At 46.4% G+C, this 18,103-nt stretch overlaps 1 protein-coding gene across 1 annotated transcript; it reads left to right on the top strand.

Moving 5' to 3' along the window:
- Positions 1-6,025: 6,025 nt before the first annotated feature.
- On the top strand, positions 6,026-8,208 carry sox11b (SRY-box transcription factor 11b). The gene has a single exon (XM_072361962.1). The coding sequence runs from the start codon at positions 6,200-6,202 to the stop codon at positions 7,358-7,360; it is 1,161 nt and encodes a 386-aa protein (XP_072218063.1). The 5' UTR covers positions 6,026-6,199; the 3' UTR covers positions 7,361-8,208.
- Positions 8,209-18,103: the final 9,895 nt, after the last annotated feature.

The raw sequence follows: 18,103 nt of genomic DNA, 5'->3' as shown, positions 1-18,103 counted from the left end.
ATCCAGGGATCTGTCCAGGGATCCATCCAGGGATCTATCCAGGGATCAATCATGGGATCTCTTGTCATTTCATAAACAGTCACATGTAAAATAAAGTCCAGACTTCAGTTTTCTGTATAAAGAAATTATATAAAATCACCTACTTTATTATATTATATTATATTATATTATATTATATTATATTATATTATATTATATTATATTATATTATATTATATTATATTATATTATATTATATTATATTATATTATATTATATTATATTATATGTTTTCCTTCCATAAATAATGAGACAGTGTAACATGTGTTCGTCTGAGGTTGGTTGAGTTTAACACCTGGAAAGTTTTATAACGACCTGATTCATAAAACCTTAGAAATGAAGGTTTTCCACCTGATGGTGGGTGTATTGATCAGCTGATCAGCTGAACTTCCTCATGTGCTTCATGGCACAAATAGACAGGCTTCAAAGCTGTGAGTAAAGGTCCAGGCTCAGCAGGGAGTCACTGATGATGGGGGGAAAGGGGGAGCTGAGGGAGTCTCCTCTGTGGAGGGGGAGGAGGCAACATGGCAGCTCTCCCAGCGTCCGGAAACATCAAGATCAAGAAGCTTTCTCTGCACCCCGGCAGTAAATCAATCAGTTTAAGGTTTATATGTGTGGCTTTCACTCAGATTAAATATGTTCATAAAATGTCTGACTCCCTGTTTTCCACCAGAATTATTCTCAATCTGTTCTTTCAGGATGAAACATGTCATCATTTAGGTTTTAGGGAGCAAAGCTGTCACTGTTCTTTGCATATAAACATGGGAAAAGTTCAAAGTCAAAGGTTCCAGAAGGTTCCAGAAACCCTGATGACCTTTCAGGAAACTCAGCTAATGAGAAGCTGATAATCTGAGGAGAATTTAGGGTTTTACAACATAACTGGAACAGGGACAAAGATGAGGCTCCAGGTGTCATCGAGGCTCAAAGAAAGCCAACAACAGGTAGAGTTTATACGGCCATCAGCGCTGTTTCAGGTGAGGAGACACATCTGCTCACACTGCAGGGATCGAACCCGCCGCCTCGAACTGGATTCTACTCGTTTTTGAATTTGAATTGGACTGAATCTGAGTCTCTGAGGTGCCTTCAGGTGACTGTTGTTCTGATTTCTGAATGAAACTGAATTGAAACTGTTTCCCAGCGACCCCTCCCTGCAGAAACCTGTCCAAACGGTGCCTCCTTCCCCCCATCAGCATGAAATCCATCCGCATATCAATAATTTAAGATCAAATCTGTTTGTCAGACTCAACATAAAAGCATCAGCAGTGATATATCTGCCACATCCAGCCGTAAAACTGTTACAATTTATCGATGATAAAGAGAGTTTATGAGCCTAAAGCAGCCTGAACATTCATTAACAAACAAAAAGTGCATAAATAAACACGTCCTAGCAAACAAAAGCCCATAATATGATATAATTCATATAACTGTGCTGTTCATAAACACATTTACTCTCACATACGGACCCCCCGCCCCGTCATCTTGTAGCCGGTGTTGAATTTCAATGAACATCCATAATGCATGATGGGGCCCGTTGCCGTGGCAACATAAATCCAAGGTTACACCAAGCCCAGCCCAACCCCCCAATCAATCCCGAGACATAATTGGTGTTCACGGAAAGCGGGTTGTTCTGGATTCTCCGCGGAGAGAGGACGCATCCATCAGCCCCCCAGTGCTCCCAGTGCTCCCAGTGCGCTGCTGGGAGGAGCTGAAGCAGGTTTCATTTCTGAAAAACATTCCCCATTAACTCTGTTTCCTTCTTATCTCATTTAACTTTTGCTATTTACTCAAAATCATGTCATTTTTTTACAGTAATCCTCATTTAATTTCTTCTGAAAATGTTTTATTTTCACTTCCTGAAGCCTCCAAAGCTGCTAAAGATGAACTTTGTTCGACATTTTGACCTTTTCTGGTGTCGCCACCAGACTTCCCGTCAGGTTTAGATGCTTTCTGTGATAATGTCACACCGTGGCCTCAGAATACGTGTCTCTGACTTCTTCTCACCTCTGTTAGCCCGATTCTTTCACTGGAAGCTGGAGAAACGTTGAGTTAAACAAAGTATTTATTCGTGGTCACATGTTTCAGGCCGAGCCTGGATGTCTGGAAGCGTTTCATCTTTATATATATATATATATATATATATAAACTGGCCGGTTATACTCTGTGGGTGCAGCCTCTGTGAGATATATATATATATATATATATATAACCGGACAGTTTTTACTGGCCTGAACGCTGTCCTCGGATAAACTGTGTTTCTATCTGAGCCAACAGAGGTGCTTTTTCTGTTGTTTTGTCTGTCATCCTAAAGTCTTGGAGTAAAAGTCCCAGCTGGGAACACAGTTTACTCAGTAAAATGCAGAATATGAATGCATGATGTGGAAGAACGAAGCCAGTTATAAGACCTCAGATAAAAGGCCGTGAGATTCAGGACATTATGAGGAAACCAGGACCTGCTTTTTAACTCTGACTCCTGCCTCATGTTCTGTATTTATATTCATGTTTCAGTGAATCCTTTCCTGTTTTTATAGAAATACATAAAGTGAGTTATCAGTTTTAACCGTGCTGTGTCATGTTTGCATGTGAGCAGGAAGTTAAATGATCGTTTTCTGGACTGAAGCAGTTTCTGAAGCAGTTTTTCTCTAGAATCAGTCAGAATTTGCACTGAGTTTGGTTGGAAGCTGCAGTAAAATCAGGTTTTTACATATGAAACAAAGTGCAGCTGCTGAGACAATCACTGCCGTCAGCGAGGCCATTGATTAGGCCGTGAGTGTGTGTGTGTGTGTGTGTGTGTGTGTGTGAGTGTGTGTGTGTGTGTGTGTGTGTGAGTGTGTGTGTGTGTGTGTGTGTGTGTGTGTGTGTGTGTGTGTGTGTGTGTGTGTGTGTGTGTGTGTGTGTGTGTGTGTGTGTGTGTGTGAGTGTGTCCATTCACATAGATGAGCTCAGCCGTTCTGCAGGAATGTGGCTGTTGTTGTAGGAGCCGTCAGAGGTCAGAGGTCGAGCTGCTGCAGAGGTGAGAACTCTTCAGGTGGAAACAGGAAACTGCAAAATGCTGTCACTAATCAATTATACGGATACCATGACAACAAAAAGCTGAGCGCTGATTGGCTGCTGTAAGTTGGATGAAAACTGTGGGAAAAGTTTTTAAATGCAACAAAAACTTTTTGTTTTATATATATATGTTAGTTTGAACCTTTATAGAACAGAAAGCTCTGAAGAAATTAGATAAAGATTTATTTCTCAGTTAAATATGAATGTTTTTTCCTTCTCTGACCAACTTCTTTGTGTTTAGAACCAAAAGTAGAACCTGATGCAGCAGTTATGGAACAAGGGGGAAAGTACTAAATAACATAAAAAGACAAATAAGATCAAATAAAGCTAACATAAAATAACATAAGTAACTGAGTACAATATGTGTGCAAATAGCAAATAACAGAAAACAGTAACAAGCAACTGATTAGGAGACGTGACATTTAGCCTCAGGACGCAGTGTTTCCACTAAATATTAACTCTGTAACATTAACATCTCCACCTGAGGTACATGAATTTGAGAGTAAAAGTTGTTCTGGAGCCAGATAAAGACAGAAAGTTTATAGAATCTACAGAAACAGCTTCTGGAGCTTCTCCAAGCAGCAGGTTACCTGCTGCCAGGTGAGGGTGTCAGGATTGGGTATAAAAGCAGCTTCCACCAAAGGTTCAGTCTCTCCAACAAGGATGGGTCGTGGCTCACCGCTTTGGGCCAAACTCCATCAGAGAATCATCAATAAGTTCAGGAAATATTCCTCAGAGTCAGGCTGTAAAGAACTTTGGTCTTTCAGCATCTACAGAGCAGGATATTGGGAACAGATTCAGGGAGTCTGGGGAAGTCTCAGTGTGGAAAGGCCAAGGACAGAAAGCCCTGCTGGATGAGCTCGGAGCCCTCAGGCAGCACTGCAGGAGAAACCGTCAGGCCACCATGATCCATACAGCCACATGGGCTCAGGAGGAGCTGGGAAAAGCATTTCCACTCAACACAGTCCACGGCTGCATCCAGAAATGTGAGCTGAAGCTGCATCACACCAGGAGGAAGCCATATATCAGCTCTGAGCAGAACCACGGCCCAGTTCTCTGGACTCCAGCTCATCTCAGAGGGACAGAAAGACAGTGGACACGTGTTCTGTGGGCAGATGAGTCCACGTTTCAGCTGCTTCTGGGAAAAACTGCTGAGAAAGAGCATCCAGCTGTTCTCAGAGGAAGGTTTAAAGCCAGCGTCTGTGATGGTCTGGGGCTGCAGCAGAGTCCAGGGCATGGAGGGCTTCATCTGTCTCCTGCTGCAGATGTTGGAGCATCATGAAGAGCAGAACCAGACAACAGCAACCAGGGACTGCTGAGCAGCTGGAATCTGCATCTGTATACAGAGCCGGAGGAACAGCTTCATTAGGTTTGTGTGAAATCACACAAGTAAGAAGAAAAGTTAAAGTTTAGAGGAAAAAACACCATCTAATAAAAGGAGTTTTAATGACATCACTTTCAGATCCTGTTCATCTGCTGGAGATAGTTTTTTAGGCCTGACACTTCTTCTTTTGTCCTCCACTTGTCCAGTTTCCTCAAATGTTTTAAGGACACACTGCACACCATGCTGAGATATGCCAAGTTTTCAGCTAATAGCTCTTTGGGAATCACCTTGTTGCTGCAGAAATCCTATTTTCTGTCTGTCAAACTGTGTTTTCTTTGCTGTTTTTCATAGATGCAGCTAAAGAAATGGGAACAAATGATGTGTCTTTGTGACAAAGAGCCTAAAGATCCAGTTTAAAATGGCTTCTTTGCTAAGTTGTCTGTTCTGTGTCGACACAACACTGGTTCATCCCTTGAGTTAGGAGCCTTTTTCCTGCCTGAATGGGTCATTTTATGGTCCTAATGTTTGTGTTCCTGGTAGTTGTTGTTAGTTTGTCTCAGTTTCACCTTCCTGTGCGTCTTTCCTCGGTCCGAGGAGGGTTTTTATTCACTCTAACTAACCTGTGAAATCTTTTCTTCCACATTTAATCAGCAGATCTTTCTCTCAGCTGCTTTAACTGTGTTTCTGAGCTTCAAACTCTCAGTGAAACACTCAGATAAGTTGCTGCATGCTAACATCTCACAGTCCAGCTGTTTGTGTTTCACACTTTCATATCAGCTGATTATCAGCTCAGGAAGCACAGAACCAGGTGATGTCACATTTATTTTGCTTTTACACTGATTTCTGGACACATTTACTGTTTCACTGCCTGTTTCTTTAACTGAAAACATATTTCAGACATTATTTTTTCTCTTTTCCTCTGTTTAGGATCTTTTTCTGATGTAATTTACACTTTAAAACTAACATGGCTTCCTCAGTTACCAGTAAAGTTCTGTTTTAACTGGTTTATTCTCAGATGTGAGACATGACAAAGATTTCAGAAACTATAAACTGAAACTTTTTGATAATGTGACGTCAGTGAACTCCTTGAATCCCTTTTTAGACACATGGAACCTCTTCAAGGACTAATTTCCCTCCTCCAGGAACACCCCAAGCATTCAAGGACTCCTGGAATGCCTTAAAGGACATTTAAGGATTTGTGTTTCAGCAGCATTTAAATCATTTAAAAAACTTGGAAGTTATCTCAGATCTTTATTCACACAGATGTGGAAATCTTTCTGGAATCTGAACCTGGGATGTTCTGAGATCCATTTTCACATATATACATATATATATCACAGAAAACTCCTCATAACACGTGTCTGCTTTGATACATGGGCTGTATTGATATTGATCATTGATTTATAGCCACTAGACAACGATAAAAGCCTTTAAAAATCGACAGTTTCACTGTAATAATTTTACAATTGAAACGAAGCTGCAGTAACGGCCAGACTCCGGTGGGTGGGCTCACAGGGGAGGGTCTGGCTCTCTGATTGGCTGTGAGCACTATAGAGGCGGGAAACTTTTTAAGAATGAGGGCTGTGATTGGTTGACGGCGGAGGGGTCGCGCGCATGATCAGCCGGTTAATTAGACGCCGGTTTGAGGGTTCAAAGAGAGTCTGAGATGCGGTCGGTCTGAGCAGAAGTGCCCGGCTGGAAGTAAAAAAGCAGTAAAGTACGGCAGCCAGCGTGTCGGCGGCGGGTTACCACAGTCTGTCGTGCTCGTTTTAAACATTGTTTTGGGCCATGGTTCAACACACGGTGCCAGCGGGGGCGGGGATTCACTCCGGGTCCCGAGAGTCGACCGATCCCGAGGAGGGTGAGCTGCTGCCGGCTTCAGCTTGCAGCTCCGCGCCGCTGAAGCCAGACTGGTGTAAAACAGCTTCGGGTCACATAAAACGACCCATGAACGCTTTCATGGTGTGGTCCAAAATCGAGAGGAGGAAGATTATGGAGCAGTCTCCGGACATGCACAACGCGGAGATCTCCAAGCGGCTGGGGAAGCGCTGGAAAATGTTAAAAGACACCGAGAAGATCCCGTTTATCCGGGAGGCGGAGCGGCTCCGGCTCAAGCACATGGCCGATTACCCGGACTACAAGTACCGTCCCAAGAAGAAGCCGAAAACCGACGGGTGTGCGTTTGCTGCGGGGAAGTCAGCGTCTCACTCCCCGGAGAAAAGCGGCGTTAGACCGGCAAGTAAAAATCCCGCCGCCTCCAAGAAATTCTCCAAGTTGAAGCCCAGCAAGGCGGTGGTGGGGTCCGGCAGAGCAGGCGGCCACCTCCCGCAGCACCCGGACCCCCGGTACCGGTACGTGCTGACCACCAGCTTTAAGAGCGTTAAACGGGACTTTACCGATGACGAGGAGGAGGAGGATGACGACGAAGACGACTCCGAGGAGGAGCAGGAGTTCAAGGCGGAGGAGGAGGACGAGCCGTCCCGGTACAGCTTCGCCAAAGTGCCGCCCGGCCGCAGCTCCGCCGCCGTGGAGCCGGAGGGAAGCAGCATGTCCGGCCGGCTCTTCTACAGCTTCAAGAACATCACCCGGCAGGGCACCAGCACCTCCTCCTACCCGGCCTCCCTCTCTCCAGCATCCTCCTCCCGCTCCGGCTCCACCTCGTCCTGCTGCGGGGAGGACCTGGACGACCTCCCCGCTGAGGGCGCTGACCTGGCCCTCAGCTTCCTGGGCGGCTTCAGCGCCTCCTCCGACCCGTGGAACTGCTCCTCCAGCGCGGCCGCGGGGAACCTGAGCCTGTCCCTGGTGGATAAAGACTTGGACTCGTGCAGCAGCGAGGGCAGCCTCGGCTCCCACTTCGACTTCCCGGATTATTGCACCCCGGAGCTCAGCGAGATGATCGCCGGGGACTGGCTGGAGGCCAACTTCTCGGACCTGGTGTTCACCTACTGAGCCCCCCGGGGGCTTGTTTCCACCAGCCTGCCCCGGAGCCGGTTCTGGAGGTGACGGGGCTCCAGAGCCGGTCAGGAGCGCCGGGGGGCTGCGGCCTCCGCTGCCCGGGCTCAGTGCGCGGGGGGCGGACAGCTTCAGCCTGAACTGCTGCAAAGATGGAGAAAATGAAATGACACAAACAGGGTTTTATGGGTTTAGTTTTCTGTTCCTCCCGAACCAGGACCGGACTATGCATCCCCACACAGCCCTACAGCAGGAGTTTCTTTTGTAAGTGTCTTAGTTTCTGGGTTCTGCAGCTCCTTTCGAACCCAAACTGGGCCCAGGTTCGGCAGGAACCGTTTTTGATATTTACAGAACCGAACATACCTCATCTTTTTAAAGATATCAAGAATAAAACTATTTTCAGGCTTATTTTTGTACAGTCAAAGGGAATGTCAGGCACTTCTTCTTCTTCTTCCACTGTTCCCCTGAATATGATTTGTTACAGAGCGCTGGGGCCGGGCCCCGGGTCTGGGCCTGGTTCTGGTTCTGGGCCCCGGGTCTGGGCCTGGTCCTGGTTCTGGGCCCCGGGGCCCGGCCCCCAGCAGTCGTTTCACAGACAGATGTTGATGGCAGACTGTACAGGTTGTGTAAAGTAGCTGATGTTTAGGACTTTGTGGGTGTGAGTGAGATTTTCTGTTTCTTCTTCTTTTTCTTTCACTTCATCAGCAGCTCCTGTTTGTTTTGGTATTTCTGTGCAATATAAAGAAGAAAAGAGGGAAAAAGGGCCGTCCTGAGTTGTTTTGGAGCTGATCGTGTCCTTTATGATGAAGTCTGTATGTGAAACTGAATAAATCAGCTGGAACTGACTGATCACTCTGATTATTGATCCTCTGTCACACCACAGCTGTTCTGGCCTCTGATTGGCTGTTTGGGGACTTTTAAAATGTTTTATGGTTAAAAGCTTTTATCATGTTTCAGGTGAAGTTTCTTTAACAGCAAACAGCTCAAAGGTCCATTTAGCTTCAGAACCTTGATGATCCAAAGATTTCCAGGAGAATCGAGTAAGTACGACAGAATATTTGGGTTTAACCCGACATTAATTAAAGCCGCATTAAAAACCTGTTTTTACCTTGATGAAGCTCATATTTCCACTTTGTAGGGATCAAACCTGAGATTTTCAGCTCCCGTTTGTTGCCGTCGCTGCTGTTGGAGACGTTTTAACCTTCAGGACCTGAACACATTCAGCCCCAATGTTTGAAATAAGTTAATTCCTAACAGTAAATGAAGTAATTAGGAGGTAAAACCTGTCGACTGGAGGTAAGAAAACAGCTGGAATCTGCTGAGGGATTTGAGCTGATGAAGAGGAGCTGGACACTGATGATAAATCAGGTGTTTGTTGGTGTTTCCAGCCTAAAAAACATTAACTTCTGTCACAGAAGCTAATAAATAAAGTTTAAAACTGAACCAGGAGGCTGATTTAAACTCATTTAAAAAAGAATAAATACAACTGAACCAAACTCTGACCTGTTACATCATTTTATTTTCCAGGTTTTAGCTCTTTGTGTCTCAGGTTCTTATTTTTGGTGTCAGCAAATCTTTTTTTATTTCTTATCCTTTTCACTGTTTTGACGTCTTTTACCTTAAATTAACATTTAAATGTTGATGTTAGAAACTTTAAAATGAATAAATACAGATTCTGACACTTATTGAACAAAGTTTAATTTTCAGCTTCAGACTGAACTTTCATCTCGGAAAAATCCACTGAAGACCACAAAGATGAGGAGTAAGTCTGTCTGAGAGTTTACCCACAATGCAATGCTCTCTGTAGCTCGCTGGCGTCTCTCTGCAGCTCGCTGTTAGCTCTCTGTAGCTCGCTGGCGTCTCTCTGTAGCTCGCTGCCGTCTCTCTGTAGCTAGCTGCCGTCTCTCTGTAGCTCGCTGCTGCCGTCTCTCTGTAGCTCGCTGCTGTCTCTCTGTTAGCTCTCTGTAGCTCGCTGCCGTCTCTCTGTGGCTCGCTGCCGTCTCTCTGTGGCTCGCTGCCGTCTCTCTGTGGCTCGCTGTTAGCTCTCTGCAGCTCGCTGCTGTCTCTCTGTAGCTCGCTGTTAGCTCTCTGCAGCTCGCTGCTGTCTCTCTGTAGCTCGCTGTTAGCTCTCTGTAGCTCGCTGTCGTCTCTCTGTAGCTCGCTGTTAGCTCTCTGTAGCTCGCTGCCGTCTCTCTGCGGCTCGCTGTTGTCTCTCTGTAGCTCGCTGCTGTCTCTCTGTAGCTCGCTGTTAGCTCTCTGTAGCTCGCTGCTGTCTCTCTGTAGCTCGCTGTTAGCTCTCTGTAGCTCGCTGCTGTCTCTCTGTAGCTCGCTGTTGTCTCTCTGCGGCTCGCTGCCGTCTCTCTGCGGCTCGCTGCCGTCTCTCTGCAGCTCGCTGTTGTCTCTCTGTAGCTCGCTGCTGTCTCTCTGTAGCTCGCTGTTAGCTCTCTGTAGCTCGCTGCTGTCTCTCTGTAGCTCGCTGTTAGCTCTCTGTAGCTCGCTGCTGTCTCTCTGTAGCTCGCTGTTAGCTCTCTGTAGCTCGCTGCTGTCTCTCTGTAGCTCGCTGTTGTCTCTCTGCGGCTCGCTGCCGTCTCTCTGCGGCTCGCTGCTGTCTCTCTGCAGCTCGCTGTTGTCTCTCTGTAGCTCGCTGCCGTCTCTCTGCAGCTCGCTGTTGTCTCTCTGTAGCTCGCTGCTGTTTTCTGTCTCTTTGCAGCCTGTTAGGTCATCCTTGTGAAGTTGTAGCCTGACAGTTAATCGATGAGCTCAGATAACTCTCTTAACTCTCTCTGTTATCTTTATAAAAATAAATTCTCCAGCCGCATGAAGCTGAAATGTTTGTCCTGCAGATTTCTGCCTTCAGGTCTCTGCTGAGACATTAACTCACATTTGGAAACACTCGACCTAAATATTCAGAGACTGCATCAGACTGAGTCAGAGGAAACAACCGTAATCAGCAAGTTCTCAATCTGTAAACTCTGTAGAGTTCTGTTTATGAGGTTCTGTCACAGCTGGTTAAACTGGATGTTTCTGCATTTAATGTTTGTTCCAGAACGCCATGTTGTGTTTAATCCAGTTTAGCAGAAGACTCAAGACTGAGAGAAACTTAAGCTGAGTTTGTCCTAACAACATAAAGATGTCTCGTATAAAGTGTGAAAAAGAAGAATAAAAACCAGAAACTATCTGGAGTCCATCATTCTACAGAGAGAAAGATTATTCACAAGTGGGAAACATTCAGGACAGCTGTCAATCTTCCCAGGAGTGGACGTCCCAGCAAGGTCACCCCAAGGTGAAGAAGCCCAGAGCTACATCTCAGACTCTCCAGGCCTCAGTTAGCATGTTAAAGGTTAAAGGTCACCCCAAGGTGAAAAAGCCCAGAGCTACATCTCAGACTCTACAGGCCTCAGTTAGCATGTTAAAGGTTAAAGGTCACCCCAAGGTGAAAAAGCCCAGAGCTATATCTCAGACTCTACGGGCCTCAGTTAGCATGCTAAAGGTTAAAGGTCACCCCAAGGTGAAAAAGCCCAGAGCTACATCTCAGACTCTACGGGCCTCAGTTAGCATGTTAAAGGTTAAAGGTCACCCCAAGGTGAAAAAGCCCAGAGCTACATCTCAGACTCTACAGGCCTCAGTTAGCATGCTAAAGGTTAAAGGTCACCCCAAGGTGAAAAAGCCCAGAGCTACATCTCAGACTCTACGGGCCTCAGTTAGCATGTTAAAGGTTAAAGGTCACCCCAAGGTGAAAAAGCCCAGAGCTACATCTCAGACTCTACGGGCCTCAGTTAGCATGTTAAAGGTTAAAGGTCACCCCAAGGTGAAAAAGCCCAGAGCTACATCTCAGACTCTACGGGCCTCAGTTAGCATGTTAAAGGTTAAAGGTCACCCCAAGGTGAAAAAGCCCAGAGCTACATCTCAGACTCTACAGGCCTCAGTTAGCATGTTAAAGGTTAAAGGTCACCCCAAGGTGAAAAAGCCCAGAGCTACATCTCAGACTCTAGAGGCCTCAGTTAGCATGCTAAAGGTTAAAGGTCACCCCAAGGTGAAGAAGCCCAGAGCTACATCTCAGACTCTACAGGCCTCAGTTAGCATGCTAAAGGTTAAAGGTCACCCCAAGGTGAAGAAGCCCAGAGCTACATCTCAGACTCTACAGGCCTCAGTTAGCATGCTAAAGGTCAAAGGTCATACATCTCAGACTCTCCAGGCCTCAGTTAGCATGTTAAAGGTTAAAGGTCATGACAGCACAGTTAGAAAAAGACTGAACAAGGATGGCTTGTTTGGAAGGGCTGCAGGAGAAAGCCTCTTCTCTCTAAAAAGAACATGGCAGCACAGCTTAGGTTTGCAAAGCTGCATCTGAACAAAGCTCAAGACTTCTGGAACAATGTCCTTTGGACAGACCAGAGCAAAGTGGAGATGTTTGGTCCTAAGCTGCTGGATCAGGGGTTCACTTAGTTTTACTCCCTGCTGCTGTCTTGTCGGGTTTCATTGAATATTTTCTGATCGTTTAACCCAGTTTTTTTTCTTTTCACAGCCTTCGTGAGCTGCTCAGTTTCGCTGGGATGAGTCTAAAGTTCAGTCGAGGTTTCTCAGAAACAGAAACGTTGAAGCAGCAGTGAAACTCTCGCCGTGACGGACGGGTCGATATGAGCCGGCTCTAAAAGCCTCTTTAAGGCCTCGCTGACAGAGGGGCTCATTTAACCTGCAGCGGCAGACAAAGACTCAGTGTTGGACTGCGGTGAGGTCACAGAAATATCAGGTATCATCGAGTATCACCTCAGCCCGGACGTCTGGTTCTGATCAGCACTGGAACACGATCAGCTGTTAGGGACGAATCAGACCAGTTTAAAGGAATTTAGGTGCTTCAGAAAGTTTAGAAAATAACAAAGTTGTAGTTTAGTATCAGGAGACGTTCACTGTCTGTCAGAACTTCCAGCCTCAGAGAACCGGTGCGTCGTAACAAAGTCCAGAACAAACTGCTCGTTCAGATTCTGAAGGAAACGTTTTGTGGGGATTATTTATTCATTTCCATGATCTTTAACTGATTAACAGATCGAAGCTTTACTGATTATTGATCTGTTTCGGAGGTATTTTCGTTCACAGCTGCAGGATTCAGAGAAAAGTTCAGAGTCCAGGTGGGAATCCGTCTCCTACAGATTGATTTGGTCACCCTGAACCGGGTCACCCTGAACCGGGTCACCCAGAACCGGGTCACCCAGAACCGGGTCACCCTGAACCGGGTCACCCTGAACCGGGTCACCCAGAACCGGCTCTAACTCGAACCTACTGCCTGAAATGTCCTCACAGAGGCAGAGGTCCTGCATCACACTCCCACAGCCTGAGGTGGTGGTGTGGGGGAGGGGCGGGACAGGAAGCCGGCGCTTGGCCCTGTCTGACCCGGTTCATCAGGACAGGAAACACTAACAGCTGTTTGCAGCTGCAGCAACTTCAGACTGAAACCCAAACCTGAAGGTGAGCGGCTCACAGCTCAGCTGTCCTCCATCTTTAACCGCTGCTTTCTGTCTGTTTCTGACTCAGTCAGGACAGAGGGGGGCGGAGTCTCACCTCCAGGTAAACACCAGGCCAGTCAGGACAGAGGGGGGCGGAGTCTCACCTCCAGGTAAACACCAGGCCAGTCAGGACAGAGGGGGCGGAGTCTCACCTCCAGGTAAACACCAGGCCAGTCAGGACAGAGGGGGCGGAGTCTCACCTCCAGGTAAACGCCTTAAAGACTTGAGAAAACAGGTGAAGCAGCTGGGGTCAAAGGTCACACTGTTGGGGACCAACTCTGACCCTCAGACTGTAAAAAGGCTCAGCAGCTCCGCTGTGTTTCAGGAAACTTTCCCTCTGACACCGTGTTTTACCTACTGTCACTGAATCAGTCCTGTCTCCTTCTGCGGTGTCCTGTCTTCTTCTGTGGTGTCCTGTCTTCTTCTGTGGTGTCCTGTCTTCTTCTGTGGTGTCCTGTCTTCTTCTGTGGTGTCCTGTCTTCTTCTGCGGTGTCCTGTCTTCTTCTGCGGTGTCCTGTCTTCTTCTGCGGTGTCCTGTCTTCTTCTGTGGTGTCCTGTCTTCTTCTGTGGTGTCCTGTCTTCTTCTGCGGTGTCCTGTCTTCTTCTGCGGTGTCCTGTCTTCTTCTGCGGTGTCCTGTCTTCTTCTGCGGTGTCCTGTCTTCTTCTGCGGTGTCCTGTCTTCTTCTGCGGTGTCCTGTCTTCTTCTGCGGTGTCCTGTCTTCTTCTGCGGTGTCCTGTCTTCTTCTGCGGTGTCCTGTCTTCTTCTGCGGTGTCCTGTCTTCTTCTGTGGTGTCCTGTCTTCTTCTGTGGTGTCCTGTCTTCTTCTGTGGTGTCCTGTCTTCTTCTGTGGTGTCCTGTCTTCTTCTGTGGTGTCATGGTTTAAACTTCTTTAAAGAGAAGAACTCCTTAAACTGGATGTTAGCGGGTCGGTGGTGCTGAGCCACAGCTTCTCCCATTTTAAATCATGACTCCCATCCTTCTTCTTCTTCTTCTCCTTCTTCTTCTGTCACTGACCTGAACAAGGTGTCTGATCTATAAACTACTTCCTGTTTCACGGTGAAATGAGTTTAAAGGGCCACCATGGCCCCGCCCACTGACAGCTCAAACTTTTCACCTTTAATTCACCACAAGAGTAGGAATAACAGCACAGGCAGAGGAGCCTGGTTCGGGCTTTGGCCCCCGGGCCTGATACGGGTCGACACCAGAGCACCTGAGTTCTGTGGTTCTGGTTCTTATCTAAAGGTTTCTCTGTGGTGGTTCTGTGTTTCACTGCTTATTTACTGTCTGTCTGCAGCAGAAAATGCCTGTTTGGCAAGAAGTTCTGGTTCAAGAGTTCTGGTCAGCACCTGGACGGGTCCAGTGATCGGTATCACCTGACTGGAGGAGGTTCTGCTCCCTGCAGCTTTCATTTTCATATTGTGAAACGTTTCCTGGTTTCAAGAATGAGCTGCAACAGAACGGAGCAGAACCAGAACCAGAACCAGAACCAGAACCAGAACCATGCAGAGATCCCCTGAATGTGAGTGTGTGATGTTAGGCAGCAGAGGCAGAGGCGCACTTTTTTACCTCCTGACCTCAGCACGAACTCATCTCCTCATTACCCAGAATGCCCTGCAGTCGGTCTCAATTATCCGGAGCAGAATCCACAGATTTATCAGGCTGGAGATGATCCAGCTGAGCGGCGCCGCTGCCTTTGATCTGCTGCCAAACATCTGATCAGAGAGCAGCAGAGATGGAAAACCGAGCTGATTGCTGCAGTGTTTCCTCTGATATGAGGGCAGCTGACTCCCCGCTCACCCCGGCGCCGCTGCTCCCGTCACCGTGTCCAGACGGAACCACAAAGGTTCCAACTTCTTTCATCTGCTGCGTTCACTGACCATCGGGAAAACCGGACGTCACCTTTGAGCTTGTATCGTGCGTCTCAGCAGCAGGAGAAGAAGAAGCAGAGCAGATGAGGCGTTGCAGAAGTTATCAGCAGCTCACTGACGTCATCCAGAAGGGATTATTGCTGCTAATTATATTAAATAAAACATCTGGGATCATTTCAAAGCCTCAGACTTATTATATTATATATATATATATATATTTCAGATATGCTGAGATGTGTGAGAGTGAGAAATGATGGAGGAACGTCACAGAGAAGAAAAAGAAGAAGAAGTGAACGGAAAGAGTAAACAGAAACTGTTCAAAAGCTTCTTTTAAAGAAGATTTGATGTTGATAAACTCGCTGACTGACCAGCATCTGCCCAGATGTGATTTAATGTCCCAGAAAAAAGAAGAAGAGCTCTCTCCATTTCCCACCACAGCTGCTGTTATTCATGGACGCCGCATTGACTGCTGGCTACAGGGCGGCCATCTTGGAACAGTGCCATTACATTATTATTATTATATTATAATAATTATTATATATTATATTATTATCCATCTATGGAGGGATGGTGTTTCTACACAGGAAAGTGATCATATTTACACTGTAAGCTGTATAAATGTCTCTGGTTTTCTCCTCCAGGCCTGTTTCCTGTTAGATCAACTTCTTCTTCTTCTACTGAATTACAGCCACTAACAGCAGCTTATAGCGCCCCCTCTGGTGACTCTGCAGCTGAGTTTCTTCACTTCGAACCATCGATGGAAACGTGTCGGAATCAGGTTTGTTTTGGGTTTCCAGATGTTTTTGAACATCAGGATTTATGAGCAGATGCCCTTCCTGGTTCTGGTTCTGATGGAGGTTTCTTCCTGGTTCTGGTTCTGATGGAGGTTTCTTCCTGGTTCTGATGGAGGTTTCCTCCTGGTTCTGGTTCTGATGGAGGTTTCTTCCTGGTTCTGGTTCTGATGGAGGTTTCTTCCTGGTTCTGGTTCTGATGGAGGTTTCTTCCTGGTTCTGATGGAGGTTTCCTCCTGGTTCAGGTTCTGATGGAGGTTTCCTCCTGGTTCTGGTTCTGATGGAGGTTTCTTCCTGGTTCTGGTTCTGATGGAGGTTTCTTCCTGGTTCTGGTTCTGATGGAGGTTTCTTCCTGTTTAAAGGGAGTTTTTTCTCTCCACAGTCGCCTCCTGCAGCTCAGGACGGGGATCGGATCAGAGGGAAGTTTCAGTGGAATCTGCTGGTTTCCTGAGCTAGGCTGCTTTTTAATGGGTTCTGTATGAATTGGACTCATTTGGATCTGATCAATCAATCAATCAATCAGATTCTGATTGTAATATAATGAATTGGAGTCTAATTGGCTTGAGTTGGCCTGAGATGACATTTGCTGTGATTTGGTTCTTTATAGATAAAACTGAATTAAAGCTGCAGAACATGCTTATCTTTGCATCTTTTTGCTCCATCCTCAGTCGCTGGTTCTGGTTCTGGTTCTGGTTCTGACACTCAGCCCAGAGTCCCACAGCTGTGCAGCATTTAAATCGGCCTCTTATCTGCTTCCTCTGGCTGCCGTTTGCATATTTTCAGTGTACCTTAAAGGCTCTTATCTCAGGCTCCGGTATCTGGAACAGCAGAACAGCCGGATTTTCCTTTCAGACCCGAAAGCCTTGAACGCAGCAGTCCAGCTCACTGCCAACGTGATGCATTCACTGGCTATCTTTATCTGTTAGACATCTGAATGCTGAGCTGTAAAGGAGGAAGTTTTGTTTTGGCAGCTGATTCATCCAGTCTCCTGACTACATTTCCCATCATGCCTCAGTGCATCTCTGGGGCTGATGGATGATAAACTGACTGCTTTGAACAAAGGATTTTATCAGTTAATTAAGTTTAATCGTCTGTCTTCAAAGGTTCAAAGATGGAAAACAAACAGTTTTTTCACTTTGTTTCTTCTCTAGAAATAAACATTTAATCATTTTAATAATAAACTAATAATTTAGAATGAAATACGAAACTAAATCAGAAGTTATTATTTCACACATTAACAGGCAGCTTCCTCCTAATAAAGTTTTTGTTTCACTTCTTCTGAATATTGTTGGACACTGATCGCTTTCTTCTTCTTCTCTACATAATTTGGGCAGATTTGAGTCGTTTTTGATTCTATAAAAAGTAAGTTTGACTGTTCTGTGGAAGAAGTTTAGTTTGTGATTCTTATTTCTCCATTTTGAAGCAAACCCAGAAGGCCAAGGAAGACAGAAGAATCCTCACTGTGGGCCTCAAAGGCCCGTCCAACGGATCAGAACCACCTGCAGGAGGCAGGTGAGTCTCTGTCAGAGACGACCAACGGATCAGAACCACCTTCAGGAGGCAGGTGAGTCTCTGTCAGAGACGTCCAACGGATCAGAACCATCTCCAGGAGGCAGGTGAGTCTCTGTCAGAGACGTCCAACGGACCAGAACCATCTCCAGGAGGCAGGTGAGTCTCTGTCAGAGACGTCCAACGGATCAGAACCACCTGCAGGAGGCAGGTGAGTCTCTGTCAGAGACGACCAACGGATCAGAACCATCTCCAGGAGGCAGGTGTGTCTCTGTCAGAGACGACCAACGGATCAGAACCATCTCCAGGAGGCAGGTGTGTCTCTGTCAGAGACGACCAACGGATCAGAACCATCTCCAGGAGGCAGGTGTGTCTCTGTCAGAGACGACCAACGGATCAGAACCATCTCCAGGAGGCAGGTGAGTCTCTGTCAGAGACGACCAACGGATCAGAACCATCTCCAGGAGGCAGGTGAGTCTCTGTCAGAGACGACTGTCCACAGAGGCTACACTGCTACATGCTAACAGCTAGTTAGCCACAGAAACAGGAAGGACACGTCACAGTTTGCCAGAAAGTCCTTAAAGGAGCTGCAGAGTTCTGGAAAAAGGTGTTCTGGACAGACCGGACCCAGAAGAACCTGCATCAGAGTTCTGGAAAAAGGTAAATGTCTCCAAACTCATTGGACAGAGCTTCATCCTGCAACAAGATAATGATCCAAACATCCTGCTGAGCAGCAGCAGAGTTTCTCTGAAACATGGCCGAGCCGTCAGCTGGTTCTGATCCAGCTGGTTCTGATCCAGCTGGTTCAGGTCCAGCTGGTTCTGATCCAGCTGAGCTTCTATCTGCTGAAGGAGAGACTTAAAGGTTAAAGATCACTCTGTCCCACACATTATGGATTATTTAACTTATATTATTATTATATTATATTCCAATATTCCAACTGAGTTTCACTTTCAATGTAAAATAGTTTATTTTGTATTATGAAAACAAAGGAATCGAGTTTCTTACTTTTTCTAATTCTGTTATAAGTTTCTTTAAAAATCATTTATTCCAACAGCTTCCCCGGCTGTCAGC

This window comes from Leuresthes tenuis, unplaced genomic scaffold (assembly GCF_036924035.1).
Source record: "Leuresthes tenuis unplaced genomic scaffold, fLeuTen1.0.hap1 SCAF_13, whole genome shotgun sequence".
In the NCBI taxonomy this organism is placed as follows: domain Eukaryota; kingdom Metazoa; phylum Chordata; class Actinopteri; order Atheriniformes; family Atherinopsidae; genus Leuresthes; species Leuresthes tenuis.
Note: the sequence above shows the minus strand (reverse complement) of the source record. Positions and strands in the feature narration are given on the sequence as shown.

What these genes read in the sequence shown, in the direction of transcription:
- sox11b (XM_072361962.1), top strand. Translation starts at nt 6,200, where the DNA reads ATGGTTCAACACACGGTGCCAGCGGGGGCGGGGATTCACTCCGGGTCC.